This window comes from Crocodylus siamensis, chromosome 6 (genome assembly GCF_052110815.1).
Source record: "Crocodylus siamensis isolate JL-2025a chromosome 6, ASM5211081v1, whole genome shotgun sequence".
Taxonomy (NCBI): domain Eukaryota; kingdom Metazoa; phylum Chordata; order Crocodylia; family Crocodylidae; genus Crocodylus; species Crocodylus siamensis.
This window is the reverse complement of record NC_143400.1, coordinates 19,308,913-19,328,315: the sequence shown is the minus strand read 5'-3', so window position 1 is coordinate 19,328,315 and position 19,403 is coordinate 19,308,913. Positions and strand designations below refer to the sequence as shown.

Here is a 19,403-nt window from a genome sequence, read left to right as displayed (position 1 = left end):
CTGGTGGGGGCGGGGCCTAGCAGCCCAGCCCGCTGAGGGTCCCGATCCGGTCTAGCTTGAGGCCAAAGCAGCCCTGGGCGGGGGGCGGGGCCGGCCAGGGCCGGGGCCGGCGCGGCTCGGGGGCTGCCGGGAAGGGGCGGGGGGCGGTGGCAGCGGGGGGGCGGCTGGGGATGGTCGGTGCGGGTGGGTTCCGGCGGCCCTGAGGGTGGGAAGGTGGTGAGGGCCGCGAAGCTTGGGTCTCGTGCTCGCCTTAGAAGAGGGGTAGGGCGGGGGGCAGGCCTGGGTCCCCTCCTAGGTAGTGCGGGTCTACTCCTGGCGGCCTGGGTCCCCTCCTGGCCTTGGAAGGGGAAGGGCGGGGAGCGGCGTCCTGGACACCTGGGTCCCCTCCTGGTGTGGCTGGCTGGGACTCCTGGGCTCCTTCCTGGGATTGGGGTGATCCTGAAGTCTGGGTTCTCTCCTCGTCTTAGAAGGGGGAGTGAGGGCTCCTCCTGGCTCTGGGGGGGGTGGTCTGGACGCCTCGGTTCTGCCTACCTGGGGTGGCCGCGGCTGGGCCAGGAGGGGCAGCAGCAGGAGGCCGAGCAGGGCAGCAGGGGGGCCCATGGCTGGGGGGGCCCCAGGGTCCCAGATCTGGGTGCCACCGACTCCAGCCCCGGCTTTATAACCCCTCGTCGCCCCCAGCAACCAGTCCAGACGCCTGGGTTCTCAGCCCCCCCCCCCCATGCCTGGGTTCTTGGTGGGGGGTGTCTTTTGTGCCCCATTCAGGAGGGTTGTCGGGGAGACGTGGGCGGGGAGGGAACCCAGGCGCCCCCCCCCCTTCCCCTGCATTGTCAGCTGCCAGGATGGGGCCCCTCACTCCCAACCCACAGCTCCCCCCATGGTGCCCCTCACTTCTGCCTTGCAGCCCCCCCGCATGGTGCCCCTCACGCCTGACCCACAGCCCCCCTCATGGTGCCCCTCACTCCTAACCTGCAGCCCCCCCATCGCACCAGGAAACCTGCCTGAGCTGGGAAACATCCCATGCCTGGCCTGGGGCACCCGTTACCTCAGAGACCGCCCGGATGCCTGGGTGCAGCTGGGGGCGGAGGCTCGGGGTGTCTGGGGTGGGGGGTGGCTGGATTTTTTGGGAGGAGCAGCTGCAACCCAGGCTCCTGGGTTGGGGGAGGGCAGGGTGCCAATTAATTAGGTTACTTAACAGATGGGGGGGTGCAGTTAATGACTGGCCTCATTCCCTATTGGGGGGTGGGGGCAGGGCTGAGCCACAAAGGGTCGTAAAGGGCTTGACGGGAAGGAGACAAAGGAGAGAGCCCAGGAGTCAGGGCAGTGCTGGGCGGGGACTGCAGGTCAGGAGTGAGGGGCACAGGGAAAGGGTAGGAATGCTTTACTGGTCTCTGTTCCAAGGTCCATCTGGTCCCATTTAACAACCCTCACTGGTCCCACTTGCACCAACATCATTGTCCCAGTTCACAACTGTTACTGGTCCCAGTTCCCATCTCTTGCTGGTCCCAGTTCCGCAGCCATACTAGTCCCAGTTACCAATCTTTAACTGGCCCAGTTACCAGGCAATCCAGGTCCCAGTTCTCTGGCCATGCTATTCCAGTTCCCACCCCTTACCCAATTCCACAGCCATAATGGTCTCAGTTCTCACCCCTTGCTGGTCCCAGTTCCCAACCCTTAATTGCCCCAGTTACCAGCCCATACTGGTCCCAGTTCCCTGCCCATACTGATCCAGTTCCCACCCCTTACTGCCCCCATTTCTCCAGCCATTCTAGTTCCCAACCATTATTGGTCCCCATTCCATGGCCATACCAGTTCCAGTTCTTCCCTGCCTCTATCACTGCTCCCAGTATATTGGAATTGTCTAGAGAGTGTTGGGGGCCAGTCAGGCCTCCACATGCTCCTCGCCTCCTGCTCCTGGCCTAGCAGAGCTGGCAGTGATGGTTGTCATGGTGATGCCCACAGAACACAGGCACTTGGGGGCTGCTGGGATGGGGGAGGGCAGGTAGTGGGGCCCAGAGCCATGTCCATGCCAAGGGGTGGGGTAGGAGGGGACTGGGACGCATCCCCCCATGGGGCCAGGCATGCCCAACACCCCACCCCGAGGCCCTTAGGGACCGGGCACCCCAAGCAGGGGTTATGTGCAGAGCAGTGGATGTGGCTCACCTTGACTTGAGCAAGGTGTTGGGTATAGTTACTTACAGCTAAGGGAGGCTGGGTGAGATGGAGGGACCGGGACGTGGGATGAGGCACTGGGAGGCAGGATGGATGGACTGGGAAGCGGGATGGAGGGAGTGGGAGGCAGGATAGACTTCCATAGACATTAGGGCTGGAAGGGACCTCAGATGATCAAGTCCAGTCCCCTGCCCCAGCGTCAGGAAGTCAGCTGGTCAAAGGATTCCAGCAAGATAAGCATCCAAATGCTTCTTAAAGAAGTCCAGAAGAGGTGCTTGGACCATCTCTGGGGGTAGTCTATTCCAGGCCTTGGGGGTCAGACAGTAAAGAAATTTTTCCTTATGTCCAGCCTGAAATGGTCTTGGAGGAGTTTGTGACCGTTTGACCTTGTCCTCCCTTGGGGCGCTCTGGTGAACAGGTGTTCCCCAGAACCTGATGCACACCACTTATATACTTAAAGGCTGCCACCAAGTCACCCCTGAGCCTGCACTTTCCCAGGCTGAAGAGCCCCATGGCTCTCAGCTTCTCTTCGTAAGGCCTGTTCTCCTGCCCTCTGATCATGCGCGTCTCTCCTCTGGACTCTCTCAAGCTTCTCCACATCCTTCTTGAATTGCAGAGCCCAGAGTTGGATGCAGTACTCCAGCTGCGGCCTCACCAAGGCCAAGTAGAGCAGGAGGATGACATCTTGGGATTTACTCGAGAACCATCTATAGATTCAAACCAAGGTTTTGTTTGCTTTGCCAGCAGCGACATAGCATTGGCGGCTCATGTTCACCTTGTGGTCAGTCATGACCCCCAAGTGCCTTTCAGCTGTGGTGCTAGCAAGTGTAGCACTGCCAAGCCTGTAAGTGTGATGTGGATTCCGCTCCACCAAGGTGGATTACCTTGCATTTACCTGTATTGAATGTCATCAGTAGGGTATGCCTGGGTACTGGGACTATTACAGTTGCAAAACTGGGAACCAATAAGGGTTGCTAACTGGGCCCAGTCTGGCCTGGCAACAGGGACCAGTAGGGGTTGGCAACTAGGACCTTTCTGAGCAGGAACTGACACATTTGGACAGGGAACTGGGACCAGCAAGCTTTGGAAACTGAACCAAGCATGCTGGGGGCAACTGGGATCAGCAAGTGTTGGTAATGAGGACAAGCCTGGGAACTGGAGGTCCCAGTGCCCAGCCCAGTGCCCAGGGCTGCCACAGGGAGAGGCAAAGGGAGTCTTGCGGGGAGGGGAATGGAACCCCCCCTCCCCCCCCAGCCCGGTCATGCCCAATACCCACCCCCTCCCGGGGGGGCCTTTGAGTACCCCATGCCTGGTGCAAAGGGGGTGGAGAGCACATATGGTTTACCTAGACTTGAGCTGCTGTCACCCCCCCAGCTAAGGGGGCATCATCCCAACTCCTAGTTTATCATCTGAAGGCTTCAGCTTCCATGTTCACAGTCTGCTCTTCAGTAAGAGGCAGTGGTCTGCTAGGAAGAGATGTCCCCTACCTCACTGCGCTGGGGAGGAAGCTCTTCTCAACCAGATTGGCTGACCTGCTTGACCAGGCTTTAAACTTGGCCTGCTGGGGGATGGGTGGACTACCACTATAGCAAGCCCACCAGGCAACTACTGCAAAACCAGCCAGTTAGGGCACTCAGGGGAATCCACTCCTACCCCAGCCCTGGACCAGTGTCCTCCTGTGAATGCAAGGGAGCCTAGGGCTTCCACTGGGACACTTACACTCATACGCAGGACCACCAGCCTATCCTTGGGTGTGGACACTGCCCCCAAGTTTGGTGTCATCGGTGAACTTGGCCAGTCCGCTTCTGACACCCATGTCCCCATCATTAATAAAGACGTTGAAGAGTACGGGTCCAAGTGGAGGCTTGGGGGACACCACTGGTCATGGAGCACCATGATGATTCACTTCCATCGACCACTCCTCTCAGGTCCCAGCTCCCAACCCCTACTGGTTCCAGCTCCCAACCTCTACTGGGCCCAGTACCCAGTCCAGATTGGTCCCAATTACCAACCCTTATTTGTCCCAATTCTGTGCCTGTACTGGTCCCAGTTTCTCAGCCATACAGCTCCCAGTAACCATGCCAGACTGGTCCCGGTTACCAACCATTACTGGTCCTAGTAACCCAGTTCTACTGGTCCGAGGAGCCTGGCCATTCTGGTCCTAGTTACCCTTACTGGTCCCATTTCACCAGCTCTGCTGATACAGCCAAACTGCTCCCACTTACCAGTCTCAACCCTTACTGGTCCCAGTAACTCAGTCATATCAGGCTCAATAGCCTGATCAGACTGGTCCTAGGTACCACTGTCTATTTGGTCCCTGTTCCCTGGCCCTACTGGTCCCAGTTGTCAACCAGCCCGGTCCTAGTTAACAATCCTCACTGGTCTCTCTACCCAGTCCATAATGGTCCCAGGTACCAACTCTTACTGGTCCCATTCATACTGGTCCCATATAACACCCATTATACATCCCAATTCCCTGGCTGTACTGGTCCTAGTTCTCACCCCTTACTGGTTCCAGTGACCCCCTCCCCCTGAGTTCTTGCCCCTTACTGGTCCCACTGACCCCACCACACTGCTCCCAGTGCCATCACCCTGCTTGTCCCTATCCCCCCACCTCCTCCCTTCCAATCCCTATCCTTAGTGGTCCTAATTCACCCCCTTTACTGGTCCCAGTTCCTGAAACATATTGGTCTGTCTTCCACTCCTCCCCCTCAGGGGGTCCTTTTAACCTACCATTCCCTCCTGCCCACCTTTGCAGGGAGAGAGCCCAGGCATCCGGGCTCAGGAAGGACAGGCAGACACTTCTTCATGGATCTTTATGGAAAGGGCAGGACCCAGGCATCTGGGGTCCAGCCCCACTGGGGTCCCTGCCCCCCTCTTCTACCCCTTCCGGCTGACGGAGACCCCAGGCATCTGTGGTCCTTGCTCACCCCCAGGGAACCAGGGTGCCTGGGCTTGAGGGGGTGCTCAGAACTGCATGGACTCCTCCTTGGTGGGTGCTGGGGAGGCTCTGAGGCCTGTGGGGGAGGGGGAGAAGGTCAAAGTCAAGGGCAGGGCTGGGTAGAACAAGGCCCTGGACTCCTGGGTTCTCTGACCTGCAGGGGGCGTTGTCATGACTCCAGGCACATTCCTCCTGTGCTACTTCCTCCTGTTTTTTTGAGGGGTTGTGGGGGAAAGGGGTTAGAGAGGGCTAGGATTGCCCCCCTCCCCCAGGCAAGAAAGGGACCCAGACCTCCAGGCCGTTACCTCTGGTAATAAAGGCGGACACCGGCTGCAATGAGGACCCCGAGGATGAGGGGCAGCAGGACACTGAGGATGGCAGTGGGAAAGCCTGGGGAGGGGTCAGAGGTCAAAGATGGGGTCAGGGGGCACCTGGCAGGTTAGCGGGGAGGGAGGTCACAGAGGGGTTGCTATGGGGTCACTAACAAGTCAGGCACCTGGTTTGTGGGGTGTCATGGGTTACAAAGGAGTGGGGGGAGTCACACACCTAGTCAACAGGGGATCAGTGGTCACAATGGGTGACAAGAGTTAGAGGCAAGGCACTGGGTCAAGGGTGAGACAGGGTCTGATTGAGGTCACAGGTCAAGGGGTCACCATTTGGGCAAGGTGGAGCCACAGAAAGAGTCTTGGAGGGGACCAGGCACCAAGTCAAGGTAGGGACAGGAGTCACATGGGGTCAGATACCTGCCAGGAGTCTGAGCCTGGGGCAAAGGCAGGGGTGACTCAGGGGTCAGGGGTCACGCACCGGCCCTTGGCTGGCTGCGGGTCTCGCATCGGGGTCCCTCATAGCCCTGGAGGCAGTCGCAGGCGAAGTCCCCGTGCAGCTCCCGGCAGCGCCCACCGTTCTTGCAGGGGTTGCTCAGGCACGGCCCAGCTGTGGGGGGAGGTGGTGAGGGACCCATCCAGGAGCCCCCAGCCCCAAGACCCCAGGCATCTGGGGTGCCACCCACCCCGCTCTCCCCCCCATCCCCCTCCCCTCCCAGCAAACCCAGGTGTCTGGGCCCCCTGCACCCACCCCTCTCCCAAGAGGACCCAAGCGTCCAGCTCACGGATGTAGCAGCCCCAGGCAAGCTGGGCCAGGGTGCAGACGAGGCCAGGGGGGCAGCCCCCTGCCTCGCACCACAGGGTCTCAGGGCCGCGGCAGGTGCAGCGCTGGGTGCAGCCAGGGGTGAAGAAGGTCTCGTTCATCTGGGGGGGCCAGGGGGTCAGGAACCCAGGTGTCCGGGCTCCCAATGCCCTCATCCACAGAGAGCCAGGTATCCAGGCTCCCAGCCCCCCGCCCTGATTCCTCTCTCAGAAAACCTAGGCATCCAGGCTCCCACCCACAGGAAACCCAGATGTCCAGGATCCCAACCTCCCTGACTGCAGAGAACTTGGGCATCCAGGCTCCTAATCCCCTTGACCATAGTGAACCCAGGGGTCTCGGTCCACCATCCCCACCCCAGTCACAAAGAACCCAGGTGCCCAGGTTCCCAACCCCCTGGCTATAGAGAACCAGGTGTCCAGGTCCCTTTTCCCCCGGATCACACAGAAGCCAGGTGTCCGGGCCATCCCCACCCCACAGACCCCGGAATCTGGGGATCCCCCCCACATCAAGGGGAGGGACCCAGGCATCCAGGCCCACCTGGTAGTAGCGCTGGTGCCAGGAGCAGCCGCACTGGGCAAGGGGCACAAAGCTGCGGGCGCTGAGGGCCCAGCCAGGTGCAGGGACGCAGCCCTCACCACAGGGGGCATTGCAGGCTGGGGGGGCACTGGGCGCCAGGCAAGCAGGGGTACAGCGTGGTGCACAGGCTGCATAGCGTGAGGGCGGTGGGCACAACACCTCTGAGGGAGAGAGAGCAGGGTGGGAATGAGGGGCACCGGCAGGACTGGGGAGGCAGGGGCTGCAAGTCAGGAGTGAGGGGCACCACAGTGGTGTGGAGAGGGTCTCACCACAGCCGGTCTCCTGTCGCCATGGCAGTGCTGGCCCCCCCGCCTGGCGACATGCATGCCCATAGGCAGCCAAGGCCTGGCACAGCAGCTCGGGGTCATCGGGCAAGGCACAGAGGTCGTAGATACAGTCCCTGACAAGGAGTAAGGTGTTAAATGAGACCACCCAGTGCCCCTCACTCCCGACCCACAGCCCCCCCCCACCGTGCATGCCAGTGCCCCTCACTCCCAACCTGTAACCCCCCCTCCATCCCGGTGCCCCTCACTCCCGACCTGCAGCTCCCCCGCCCCCAGATCCTGGTGCACCTCGGTTCTGACCCACAGCCCTGCTCACCACTGGTAGGAGCCGGGGGGCAGGTGGGGGTGGCACGCAGCAAAGGGCCCCCCTGGGGCCCCAAGGACCCCACACTGCCCTGACCCATTGACAGCAGCCAAGCGCGAGGGGGGGCAGGCAGCCTCGAACCCCGATTTGGGCAGCAATTGCCTGTGAGTGTGGGGAATAGAGTCAAGGGATGGAGCCAAACCCCAAAGGAGGGGCTTGTGGGTTAGAGGCAGGGTGAGTAGTGGGGGGTGGTCTCACCTGTCATGGCTGGGCGCATGCACTCTCCAGGCCTCCCCGAAGCGCTCAAGGCTGTGGGTGCTGGCCCCATCTGGCAGTGTGAAGTCATCTTTGGGGTCCCCGTTGAGGGTCCCACACAGGCCCCCAACCACCCCTCGGTATGGCTCGGGGAGTACCAGCTCTGGGGGGCAGAAGCAGCTGAGGCAAGAGGAATGTAACAGGGCCCGGATGGACCCAGCTCTAGGAGGCTGGGCTGGGTTTAACAGAGCCCCAGTACACCCAGCTCTGGGGGCCGGGCTAAGCATAACAGACCTCAGTACCTGCATAGTGGAGCCCATCAAAGGTGACACTGAAGCCACCTCGGGTCTGCAGCAGGATCTGCAGCCCCCAGAATCCGATGCTGAGGTCGTCATCAGGGGAGAAGGGCGGGTTCGTTAGCACCCCGTTCACCTGGGGGGAAACAAGGACCCTCAATGGCTAAGATGTGCCCAGCTCTAGGGAGCCAAGCTGTGTGTAGTGGGTTCCGGACACGCCCAGCTCTTCAGGGCCTGGCTGAGTGTAACAAGGTCTGGATGCACCCAGCTCTGGGGAGGACTCTCACCACCAGGCGCCGGCCAGGGAGCAGAGAGATATTGTAGCTGGGCAGGGTCACATGCAGCTCCTCCAGCACGGCCACAGGCCACAGCCCCAGGCGCTCGTGGTTGCTCCCAGCCACGCTGAGTGGGGGCAGCTCAGGCGGGAGCTGCCCCAGGGTCTGGATCAAGATGTAGGTTGCCGCCCCCTGGAAGTGGTGAATGAGGCCATCGAAGGTTCGGTAGTGTGGGTCCCCTGAGACTGTGCAGCGGTGGAGGCCTGGGGGGGCAGACAGGGGTCAAGGGGGACCTGGATGTACCAACTCTGGGGGCTGAGCTGGGTGTACCAGGCCTGGATGACCCCCAGCTCTGGGGTGGGACATGGCTGAGTAGAACAAGGGCCCAACTCACGTGTGGCCTGGCAGTAGTAGATGCCAGTGTCCCCCAAGGTGCAGGCCGAGCCCAGGGGGCAGTGGAAGCTCTCGCAGGACCAGAAGCCTCCGGGCTCACATGTACAGTGCTGCTTGCAGCCCGGCAGCAGCCATGTGTCACCTGCCTGCGGTTGGGGTGGGGAGGAGAGGGGGTCACTGCACGGGCTGGGATATGCCCAGCTCTGGGGGGCCGGGCTGCATGTAACTGGGCCCAGATGTGCCCAGCTCTGCAGGGGACCGTGACCCTTACGCTGTGGTAGTGTCCCTCACTGTCCACACACCCACACTCCTCTGCAGGCACACAGGCATCACCGCTGCGCAGATGCCCCACGTCACAGTCACAACCCTCACTGCATGCCTGGTCCTCAGGGCAGGCTGTGGGCGCCAGGGGCTCGGCGCAGCTGGGCGGGCAGCCTGGGGCACATGGCGTGTAGTGGCTGTTCACAGGGCATGGGAGGGCTGAGGGAAGACACGGAGAGACGACAGTGGAGTAAGCAGGATGCAGCCAGCTCTGGGGTGGGTCACAGCTAAGCTTAACAGGTCCTGAATATAGCTGTTGCCCCTGCCCCGCCTGGGTCCTCACGGCAGAAGGTGCTGTTCCTCCAGGCAACAGGGGGGCCCCCCTGGCCTCGGCAGGCCTTGACATAGGCCTGGGTGGCCTGGCAGAGGGCCAAGACCTGGCCCTGGGTTGTGCATAGATCGAAGAGGCAGGCGTCAACGAAAGGGGCAACTGGCACCCGTGGGTGGCAGAGGGCGAACACAGGCGCCTGCAGCTCCCAGCACAGGGCGGCCCAATGTGCTGAGTCCTCCACAGAGCAGGGGGGCACCGGGTCCTCACTGTTGTCCTCCTGGCACCTGGGAGAGGAAGTTCAGGTGAGATGGTACGAACCACCTCGTCACCCGCTCCCTCCAAGCAACTGGGTAGAAAAGGGCTGATCCATCCAAAAGTCTTCCCGCCTCCACCTGGAGAATGGTTTGGTCCGTTTCCTTCCCCCAGTGGAAGAATGTTTTACACCAGTGCCCCCACTACTGGAGAATGGGCTCGCCCAATTGCCCCCCCTGCTGAGCCAGGAAGTGGCCCCCCACTATGGGACAATGGTCTAACCCAATGCCCCCTCACTATAACACAATGGTCTAACCCAATGTCTCACCATGGGACAATGATCTAACCCAATACCCCCACAGCAAAACGGTTTCCCCCACCCCCGCTGGACAGTGGCCTACCCCATGGCCCCCCAATGGACAATGGTCTGTCCCTAGCCCAGGCAATGCCCCCCGCACTCCCACCCCACTAAGCAGTGGTCCGCCCCGCTGCCCCCTTGCCCTCTGACCCTGGCGGGGAGGGCCCAGGGGCCTGCCAGGCGCTGCCCAGGGCAGGGGCACTGGGGGCTGGCTGTCCATCTGGCAAAGTTAGGTCATCCTCGGGCCGGTGGTTGAAGTTGCCGCACAAGCCACACACCTGGGAGGTCAGAGGTCAGGGGTCAGAGCCTCGGTCAAGGGTCAAAACAGGGAATGGGGCAGGGTCTGACATGCATGGGAAGGAGATGGGGTCAGGGTGTCAAGTGACAGAAGCTGGCAGGGGGGTCAAAGGCCAGAGTCACAGGTCCAGCGCGAGCCAGCCCCCCAAAAATCATGGGTCAAAGGGCAGGGGCATGACCCCAACAAGGGCATGCCTCAGAGCCCAGCAGGGATCATAAATCAAAGGCCAAGGGTCATATCTCACAGCCCAGCAGGGGGAACAAACACCAATGGTCAAGGAGGGTAAGCATTAGAGACAAGCAGGGGTCAAGGACCACAGGTCAGGGGTAAAGGCCCACCAAAAGCCAGCCCCAAAAATTATGGGTCAAAGGCCACCAAGGGGTCAAGGGTCAAAGCTTAAAGGGCAGGGACCACATATAGGAAGGGCTCAAGGGGGCAGAGCCAGCCTGGGTGAAGCCAAGGAGGGTTCATAGGGCACATGACCCCACAGGGGTCAGGGGTCACATCTTCAGGGTCAGGGGTCACACTCCAAGTAGACATGGCCTCTAGGGACCTCAGGCCTGGCCTCCCAGAAGCACAACCCACAGGGAGGAAATGGGAGGGGGAGGTTGGCTAAGGGGTCAAGGGTCACCTGGCTGTAGTATGCCCCGGGCACACGGAGCTCCAGCAGGTGGCGCCCATCGTAACGCAGCACCAGGCCTCCCTGGCTGCGCACCTCCACAAAGGTGCCAGATGCCGTCACGGCCAGTCCCCGCAGCCTGTCCCGCAGCGGTGGGCGCACCCTGACCCCATCCACCTGCCAGGGTCAAGGGTCAGGGGTCACCCTCACTGCCACCCATTCCTGTGGGGTGGGGGGGAACAGAGGCCTGGAGGTCCTCTGACAGGACCCAGGCGTCCAGGCTGCTCACCAGGACCCGGTGCCCACGCAGCAGGGCCACGTGGGCGCTGCCCACCGTCACATCCACCCGCACCAGGGAGGAGGAGCCGGGGGCGGCACTGGGTGCGTTGGTGCCCACGATAGTAAAGTCCTCCAGGCCCGAGTGGGTGCCACACACGCGGGCAAGTATGTAAGAGCAGGTGCCCATCAAGGTCACTGACGCCCCGTCGAAGGTCACATAGTGCGGGTCACCGAACACATAGCATGAGGCCGCACCTGTGGAAGGGGTAACTGGCTCGGGGTGGGGCCCAGCGGGGTGGGGCAGGGTCTGGTGGGGTACCCAGCCCTGGGGGGCCGGGCTGGGTGTAACAGGGTCTGGATGTGCCCAGCACTGGGGGACCAGGCTGGGTAGAACAAGCCCAGATGTGCCCAGTTCTGGGGGCCTGGGCGGGGCTGGGCTGGGTGTAATGGGGCCTGGATGTGCTCAGGTCTGAGAGGCTGGACTGTGAGTAACAGGGCCTGGGTGCGTCCAGCACTGAGGGGGCAGAGCTGTGTGTAATGGGGCTGCAGTGCACCCAGTTCTGAGAGCCCGGGCTGGATGGAACAGGTCCTGGGTGTGTGCAGCTCTGGTGGGGTCCAGCTGAGTGTAAAGGAGCCCGGATGCACCCGGCTCTAGGGGCCAGGATGGGTATAATGGGGCCCAGCTGTGCCCAGCTTTGGGAGGAGACTCACGCGTGTCATGGCAGCCCAGCCACCCGCCGCGCTCACTGCACTCCTGCCCGGGGAGGCAGCTCCAGGCCTCACAGGCAATGTCCTTGGGGCTGCGGCATGTGCACCGCCGGGTGCAGTTGGCATTGTCCATCCAGCTCTCACCCACCTGAAGTGGGGTGGGTACAGGGGTGAGTGGAGAACTGGAGCGTCTGGGCTCCCTCAACGACCCCCCCCTCAGAGAATCCAGGTGTCAATGGGGGTGCTCACCGCGTAGTCCTGCCCGTCAGGCCAGGTGCAGCCACATTTCAGGGGGTGGACGCAGTGGCCAGCGCTGAACACAAATGGGGCAGGGCAGATGCAGGCCTCGATGCAGGGCACCCCCGGGCACTGCCCCCCCCAGGGCTCAGTGCAGCTGGGGGGGCAGGGGGAGGCACAGGGCGAGTACTGGCTGGGGGCCGGGCATGACAGTGCTGAGCAGAGACAAAGACAGGTTGACTGCAGGGAAACCCAGGCCTCTGGGGCCGCCCCCCTCCAGAGAACCCAGGCATCCTGGACTCACGGCAACGGTGGGCCTGGCGCCAGTCCACAGGCAGGCCGAGCTGGGCGCAGCGGGCAGCATAGACCTCCACCGCAGGGCAGAGCGCGGCACCCCCCCCTGCACACACGGCTTGGACACAGGAGTCCACAAAGCGCTCAGGTGACATCTCCTTGTGGCACTCATTGAACAGGCCTGTGGGACCCAGTCATCTGGGAGGGACTTGGGGGGACCCAGGCGGCCGGGCTCCCAGCCCTTCCCTCCTCCACCCCCCATCCCCTGCCCCTCCCAGAGAACCCAGGCATCTGGGGGCTCACCTAGGGGCTCACTCATGAGCCCGCAGTTCGTGAGCTTCTTGGCCTCAGCCTCCACGTGGGGGTCGCAGGGCAGAGGGTACCCAATACTGGAACAGCTGTAGGAGAGGGGATGAGTTGGGAACCAAGGCAGTCGGACTTCCCTACTTTCACCCCCCCATCCCTCTCCCCTCCCAGAGAATGCAGTCCCTCTCCACCATGAGAGGACCCAGGTGTCCAGGCTCCTGCCCCCCTGCTCATCTCCCAGCCCCCCTCCCCTCCCAGGGAATCCAGGCGTCCAGCTCACCCCGGGGCGCTGGCGTTGGGCACAGCCCAGGCGGCCCCCAGCTGCGCGGTCGAGGAGACCCAGGAGCCATTGGGCAGCAGGTGGTCATCGCTGACTTGCAGGTTGAAGTTCCCTGGGGGGACCCAAGCATCCGGGTCAGCAGACAGGGGACCCAGGCATCCAGGTGCAGGCAGGGAAGAGGGGGTCAGGACTCACCACAGAGGCCACAGAGGGCCCTGTTGTAGCTGCTGGGGGCCACAATGTCAGCCCGGGAGACGCCACCATCGAAAGCGACGCGCACCCCAAAGTCTGTGAGCAGCAGCAGGGAATGGCCGTCGCTTCCCAGACTCAGCCGCAGTCGGACCCCAGTCAGCGCCCAGGGCACCCGCACGCCATGCCCGTCCACCTGCCATGCCACAGTGGGTTATGCCCCAGAGCCAGGTCCATCCAGGGCCCGTTACACCGAGTCAGGACCCATCCCAGAGCTGGGTGCATACAAAGCCTGTTACCCCACAGTTGGGCAGAGCCAGGCCCCATTATACCCAGCCAGGACCCACCCCAGAGGTGGGCACATCTGCGACCTGTTAAACCCAGCTGGGACCCACTCCAAAGCTGAGCACATGCAGCTCTATTACACCCAGCTGGGACCCACTCTAGAGGCAGGTACACCCAGGGCCCATTACACCCAGCTGGGAACCACCCCAGAAGTGGGCACATCTGGAAGCTGTTACATCCAGCTGAGACACACCCCAGAGCCAAGCACATCCAGGAGCTCACCCTGGCGCGGCCGCGTAGCAGCAGCGTGACCCAGTGCCCATGGACACAGACACGGACAGCACTGACGCGGGAGGCTCCAGGCAGCCCTGTGGCCTCAGTCTCAGCCCAGACCTCGAAGCTGGGCAGCAGTGGGGACAGGCGCTGGCAAGTCTGGGTCAGGATGTAGGTGCAGGCACCCGGCACCTCCAGGTGGTGCCCGTCAAAGGTGATGATGCGCAGGTCTCCCCAGGCCTGGCACACACGCCACACTGCAGAGAGGGAGCTCAGCAATGGACACAGCCGGACCCTGTTACACCCAGCCCAGCCCCCCAGAGCTGGGCACACTCACGTAAGGGGTAGCAGCTGTACTCGCCATCCTGGAAGTGACAGTCCTCCAAGATGCTGCAGATACCGCGCTGACATGTCACATTCCCAGGGCCATGGCACGTGCAGGGCCCAAAGCAATCCTCATCAAGCCACACGGCCCCGACCTGGCACAGTGGGAACACAAATGAACATGGGCCTCCCAGAGCTGGTCAGAGCCGGGTTTGTTACACCCAGACCAGGCCCCCAGAGCTGGGCGTATCTGGCCCCGTTACACCCAGCCCGGCCTCCCAGAGCTGGGTGCATCCAAGTCTGTTACAACCAGCTGTGACACACCCCAGAGGTGGGCGCATGCAGGCCCCATTGCTCACCGGGCGGTAGATGCCTGTGAAGTCCAGGCAGCCGCAGGCCGATGCCGGGACACACTCAGTGACGCTGAGGACCAGGCCGGCCTGGCACACGCAGCCCTCAGCACACCCCCCAGCGGGGCAGGGGGGTGCTGGGGGGGTGCCAGGGCAGGAGGGGGTGCAGATGGGGCCCACACACGCTGTAGGAGCTGTTGGCCGGGCAGGAGAGAGCTGGGGGAGAGGGGCAGAAAAAGGGGAGAGGGTGAGGCAACCTGGATGCCTGGGTTCTGTGGCAGTGGGGTGGGGATCAGAGCAGGGGGCTGGAAGCTTGGACGCCTGGTTCCCGCACTCACGGCAGAGGTCAGGGTGGCGCCACTCCCGCACATGGACACCAGTGGCATGGCAGGCAGCTGTGTAGGCACTCAGGGAGACACAGAGGGCATCGCGCTGCCCCCAGAAGTTGCAGAAATCCAGGTTGCAGCCCCAGAAAAAAGGCTCAGGGGACACCCGGGCCTGGCATGGCCTGTGGGGTGGGGGGTCAGCTCAGGCAGTGCCCCTCACTCCCAACCTGCAGCCCCCCAGCCCTCCCAGTGCCCATCATTCCTGACCCAGAGCCCCTGGTGTCCCTTACTCCCAACCTGCAGCCCCTGCCCCCACAGCCCTGCTGGTGCCCCTTACTCCCGACTTGCAGCCCCTGCCTCCCCAGCCCTCCCAACCTGCAGACCCTCACCCGAAGGCCCCATCAGGATCTAGCAGCTGGCCGCAGTTCTCGGATTTCTTTGCTGCGAGAATGACCTCGACACTGCAGTCACCGTTGACCCTGGACTCAGGAAGGCACCTGCTGGCAGGGGATGACACTGCAAAGGGACTTCCCAGTTCTCCCAATACCCCGCAGTAAACATCCCAGGTCCCCCTATAACTTCTTTGTAGCCCAAAAATAAATTTTCAGTATCCCCAGTGCCTCCCAGTACCCTCCCCAATAACAGGCCAGCTCCCCCAGTACCCACCCCAAGTTCTCCCAATAATCTCGCAGAAGCCCCCCAGTTCAATGTAGTTGCCCCCCCAGAGAGTGTATGGGACACACACATGTTGGGGTCATGTGGGACCCTCCAGCTGGTCCCCAGCTTCACATCGTAGGTCGTGGTGGTCCCATCTGGGCAGCGCTGATCGTCAGTAGGGTCCCCATTGGCGTCACCGCACAGGCCACAGAGCTGTCCAGCCAGTGCCCTGGTGGGGACAGAGAAGGAGGACGGTAGGTCAGGAGTGAGGGGCACCAGTAGGGCTGCAGAGGGCAGGGGCTGCGAGTTCGTAGTGAGGGGCACTGCCAGGGCTGGGGGGCAGGGGTCGATGGGTCAGGAGTGAGGGGCACCAGGGGTCTCACCGTGGGGGCCAGATGTCCAGGCCACCAGCCCCATCCCAGCCGACCCGCAGCCCATCGGCCGTGAGCAGCAGGACGCGGCGGCCACTGGGCACGATCCAGGTGCTGGGTGCGACATGGAATGGGGGCGTCACCCGCGAGCCGTTCACCTGCCAACAGCCGGTACCAGTAGCTACCAGTGCCTTCCAGGTGGGGCCTAGTAACCCCCCATCCCTCCCCAGTATCTCCCAGTCCCCCCCTCAACCCCCCTGCATCTCCCAATATCTCCCTTCCTAGCATCTCCCCAATGCCCCCAGTATCTCCGTGCCTCCTAGTATTTCCCAGTCCCCTCCAGTGCCTCCTAGTATCTCTTCAGTGTATCTTCCAGTGCCTCCTAGTATTTCCTAGTCCCCTTCAGTGCCTCTTAGTGTCTCCCCTGTGCCTGCCAGCATCTCCAAGTGCCTCCCAGTGTCTCCCCCCACGCAGTATCTTCCAATCCCCTTCAGTATCTCCCAGTTCCCTCCAGGCCCTGCTACCGTCTTCCCAATGCCTCCCAGTGCCCTTACCAGCACGCGCAGGCCCCAGCGCAGGCTGATGATGGCCCTGGGCAGCTCCACTGTGGCCGCGTCCAGCCAAGTCACTCCAACCACGGTTTCCTTGTTCTCACCCACCACCTGGAACCACGGCCCTGCCCCACAGATGCATGGGCACAGGCTCAGGGGCCATGGCCAAGCCACTTCCCACCCCCCAGGATTGGGCCACCCAGGACCAGGGCCCTGCCAGGATCATGGAACAAAAGAATGCCCCCAACCCCGTCCCCCGGCCACATGGCAGGAACCTTGGACTCCCTGCCCCCCCCCGCCCCCGGACCCACAGCCACACCTGGACTCCTGGGTTCCCTGTCAGGTGGTGGCAGGACGGGCTGTGGGGGAGGTTTGGGAACCCGGATGCCTGGGTTCCTCCCCAACCCTTGACCCCTGAGTCATGGACCTGCCACTCCCCACCCATAGTGCAGAAAGAACGCAGGCATCCCCGCTCCCAGCACCCCCCAACCATTGCACCCCACACCCCTCCCAGAGAACTAAGTGTCTGGACTCCCAGGCACCACTGGAGGACACCCCCCTCCAACTACATCCCAGGCACCATAGAGACCCCCCCTTTCTCAGGCAAGGGTGTCACTCCCTGGATTCACCATAGACTCCCCCTCCCCGGAGAACTAAGGGATTGGGATCCCTAGGATCAGGACCCCCAAGACTGGACCCCACCCAGGATTGGAACCCCTCCCCAGATCAGGACTCCATCACGATCAGAACCTTCACAATCAGGACCCCCAGGATCAGAGCCCCCCAGGATCAAGACTCCCCCAGGATCGCGCCCCCCCCCCCAAGATCGGGACTCCTCTAGAATCAGGACCCCCCTGGATCGTAGGTCCCAAGGATTGAGGTTCCCCCCGCCAGGATAGGGACACCCCCAGGATCATGACCCCCAGAATCAGGACTGTTGGGATCAGAACTCCCCCAAGATTAGGACCCCCAAGATGGGGACTTCCCCAGGATCAGGACCCCCAGGATTAGGGCCATACCACGCGCAGACTGCTGGGGCTGGGTCAGGATGTAGCAGCAGCTTCCCCAGAAGCTGATGCGGGCACCATCGTAGGTGCGGATGTGCTGCCCCCCCCACACGATGCAGGGGCCTCCCCCAGAGCCTGGGGGAAGAAGCAAGGCATTATGGGAGCCGGCTGTGACCTCTGCCCCCAGTTCTGACCTCCGACCCCACCACGGCGGAACCCTGACCTCTGAGCCGCTTCACCGACCCAACCTTTGACACGATCCACCCCAGCCCCCTCAACCCAGCCCTGACCTCTGCCCCATGGCATTCTGGGATGGAGGGGGAGGCCTACCAGGATCCACGGGGATGGTTGCCGTGGTGCTGGAGGTCGTGGGATTCACCCTGGGCCCTGGGGGGACAACGTGATACAGACACATGTGAAACCTTTGCACGAGGACTCAGCTCCTCACACGGAGGCTCATGGGAGGGATGGAGGCTCATGGGAGGAACGGGGGGGACAGCTCCAAGGAGACCAGGCCTGGGCACCTGGGTCCTACACAGCGGAGGAAAGACTGGGGGAGCAGTCCTGGCTTTCACCTGTGGGGGCCTCGGTGCCAGGGATCAGATCTGCCCTGCAGAGAAGACGGTCGGAGGTCAGGGCTGGGTTGGGACCCCCGATCCACAGGGGATGGGGCAGGACCTGAGGGATCCTGGTAAAGGGCATCTCTTGGCACCCCAGACCCCTGGGTCCCTCTCCTGCCAGCTCCCCGCTACTCTTGCCCCCCAGCCCCCCCTCTCCCCCCAGGTGTCTGGAGCTCACCAGGCCGCAGCCCTCAGGACCAGGAGAAGGCAGATGCGGGTCCGGGCACCCATGGTAGACATGTGGACAGACAGACGGTGACTGGCCCAGGGCGAAGGCACCGCCCCCCCCGGCCACATGGCGGGGACCTTGGACTCCCTGCCACCGCCCCCCGTACCTACAGCCACACCCGGATGCCTGGGTTTCCTGCCAGGTGGTGGCAGGACGGGCTGTGGGGGGGGCTCTGGGAACCCAGATCCCTGGGTTCCTCCCCAACCCTTGACCCCTGAGTCATGGACCTGCCACTCCCCACCCATAGTGCAGAAAGAACGCAGGCATCCCCGCTCCCAGCACCCCCCAACCATTGCACCCCACACCCCTCCCAGAGAACCAAGTGTCCGGACTCCCAGGCACCACTGGAGGACAGCCCCCCAACTACATCCCAGGCACCATAGAAACCTCCCCTTTCTCAGGCTAGGGTGTCACTCCCTGGATCCACCATAGACTCCCCCTCCCCAGACAGACGCCCTTGGCTCATGGGTGGGGGGGGCGGTCTCCCAACCAGAGACCTCTCTCAGCCTAGAGCACCTCCCATCACCATAGAGGCTGTGACACTAACCATAAAGTCCTCCCAAGCCTAGAGCACCCAGTCCATGGAGGACCTAGACACCATAGTCAGCCACTCTGCCTACAGTGTTGTCTACTCACCATAGAGTCCATCACCCCAGCCCTCCAAAGCCTAGAGTGTCCTCCCTTCACCACAGAGACTAAGGCCTCCACTGCCTAGAGTGCCCTACCTGTACCCTTAGAGACCTCTCCCTGCCTAAAGCACCTTCCCCTCACCATAGAGGCTATAACGATAGAGATCCTCTGCCCTAGGGTGCTCTCCCCTTACCATAGAGGAGGCCACTCCCTGGCCTAGAGTGCCCAGTTTGACCATATAGTCTTTCTCCCCCTCCTCCCCCAATCTCTTAGCCTAGAGCACCCTTCTCTTACCATAGTCAGCCAGGATGGCTCTCCTCTGCCTAGAGCATCCCCAAAGAGAAGCATCACCATAGACAGCTCCCCTGCCTCCTGTGTCCTCCAGTGTTACCATAGAGCTCCCCCCCTCCACTGACCTCCCCTCACCATAGAGTTCCCCTCCATGGGGGAGACCTCCCCCAACCTACAGTGCCCTCCCCTAACCATAGGGTCTTGCCCTTGTGGCCTCCCAGCCCTCCTCGAGAGACCATAGAGGCCTAGAGGGCCCCCCGCCATTACTCCCTGAGACCATAGAGTCCTGCCCACCTCCCCCCACTTAGTCCTAGAGCATCTGGCCCCATGCGTGACATGTAGCGGGTGGTCCATCCGCGGGCAGTCTGCAATCTCTGCTGGCCACTGCCAGCTGCAGGAGCTGCCCCACGTACCGCCACTGTATTCCCCCCAGCTGCT

At 62.5% G+C, this 19,403-nt stretch overlaps 2 protein-coding genes across 7 annotated transcripts; both read right to left on the bottom strand.

Annotated features, from left to right (window-relative positions):
• Positions 1-97: 97 nt before the first annotated feature.
• ZAN (zonadhesin) lies at positions 98-15,106 on the bottom strand. 6 transcript variants are annotated; one of them, XM_090055517.1, is made up of 28 exons: positions 14,999-15,106; positions 14,622-14,791; positions 14,293-14,499; positions 13,947-14,088; positions 13,619-13,866; positions 13,058-13,247; positions 12,863-12,974; positions 12,580-12,674; positions 12,287-12,457; positions 11,995-12,197; positions 11,749-11,893; positions 11,048-11,292; positions 10,771-10,935; positions 9,992-10,119; positions 9,244-9,515; positions 8,911-9,119; positions 8,641-8,785; positions 8,259-8,509; positions 7,978-8,107; positions 7,679-7,838; positions 7,433-7,582; positions 7,102-7,232; positions 6,794-6,993; positions 6,219-6,357; positions 5,915-6,043; positions 5,416-5,500; positions 5,265-5,317; positions 98-199 (listed from the first exon to the last, which is right to left on the bottom strand). In XM_090055517.1, exons 2-27 carry the CDS (start codon positions 14,667-14,669, stop codon positions 5,308-5,310), a joined length of 4,110 nt encoding a protein of 1,369 aa, XP_089911643.1. In that variant the 5' UTR covers positions 14,670-14,791; positions 14,999-15,106; the 3' UTR covers positions 98-199; positions 5,265-5,307. The 6 variants fall into 6 exon arrangements, 5 of the variants coding, with proteins under 5 accessions (XP_089911643.1, XP_089911642.1, XP_089911645.1 ...); XM_090055516.1 differs by lacking the exon at positions 98-199 and adding an exon at positions 4,962-5,186; XM_090055519.1 differs by lacking the exon at positions 98-199 and adding an exon at positions 4,962-5,186 and having other exon boundaries at positions 7,679-7,748.
• LOC149861428 (uncharacterized) lies at positions 14,999-19,390 on the bottom strand. Its single transcript, XM_090055794.1, has 8 exons — positions 17,994-19,390; positions 17,771-17,805; positions 17,526-17,582; positions 17,208-17,330; positions 16,192-16,313; positions 15,650-15,751; positions 15,355-15,495; positions 14,999-15,106 (listed from the first exon to the last, which is right to left on the bottom strand). Exons 1-7 carry the CDS (start codon positions 18,335-18,337, stop codon positions 15,460-15,462), a joined length of 819 nt encoding a protein of 272 aa, XP_089911920.1. The 5' UTR covers positions 18,338-19,390; the 3' UTR covers positions 14,999-15,106; positions 15,355-15,459.
• Between the last annotated feature and the right edge of the window lie 13 nt (positions 19,391-19,403).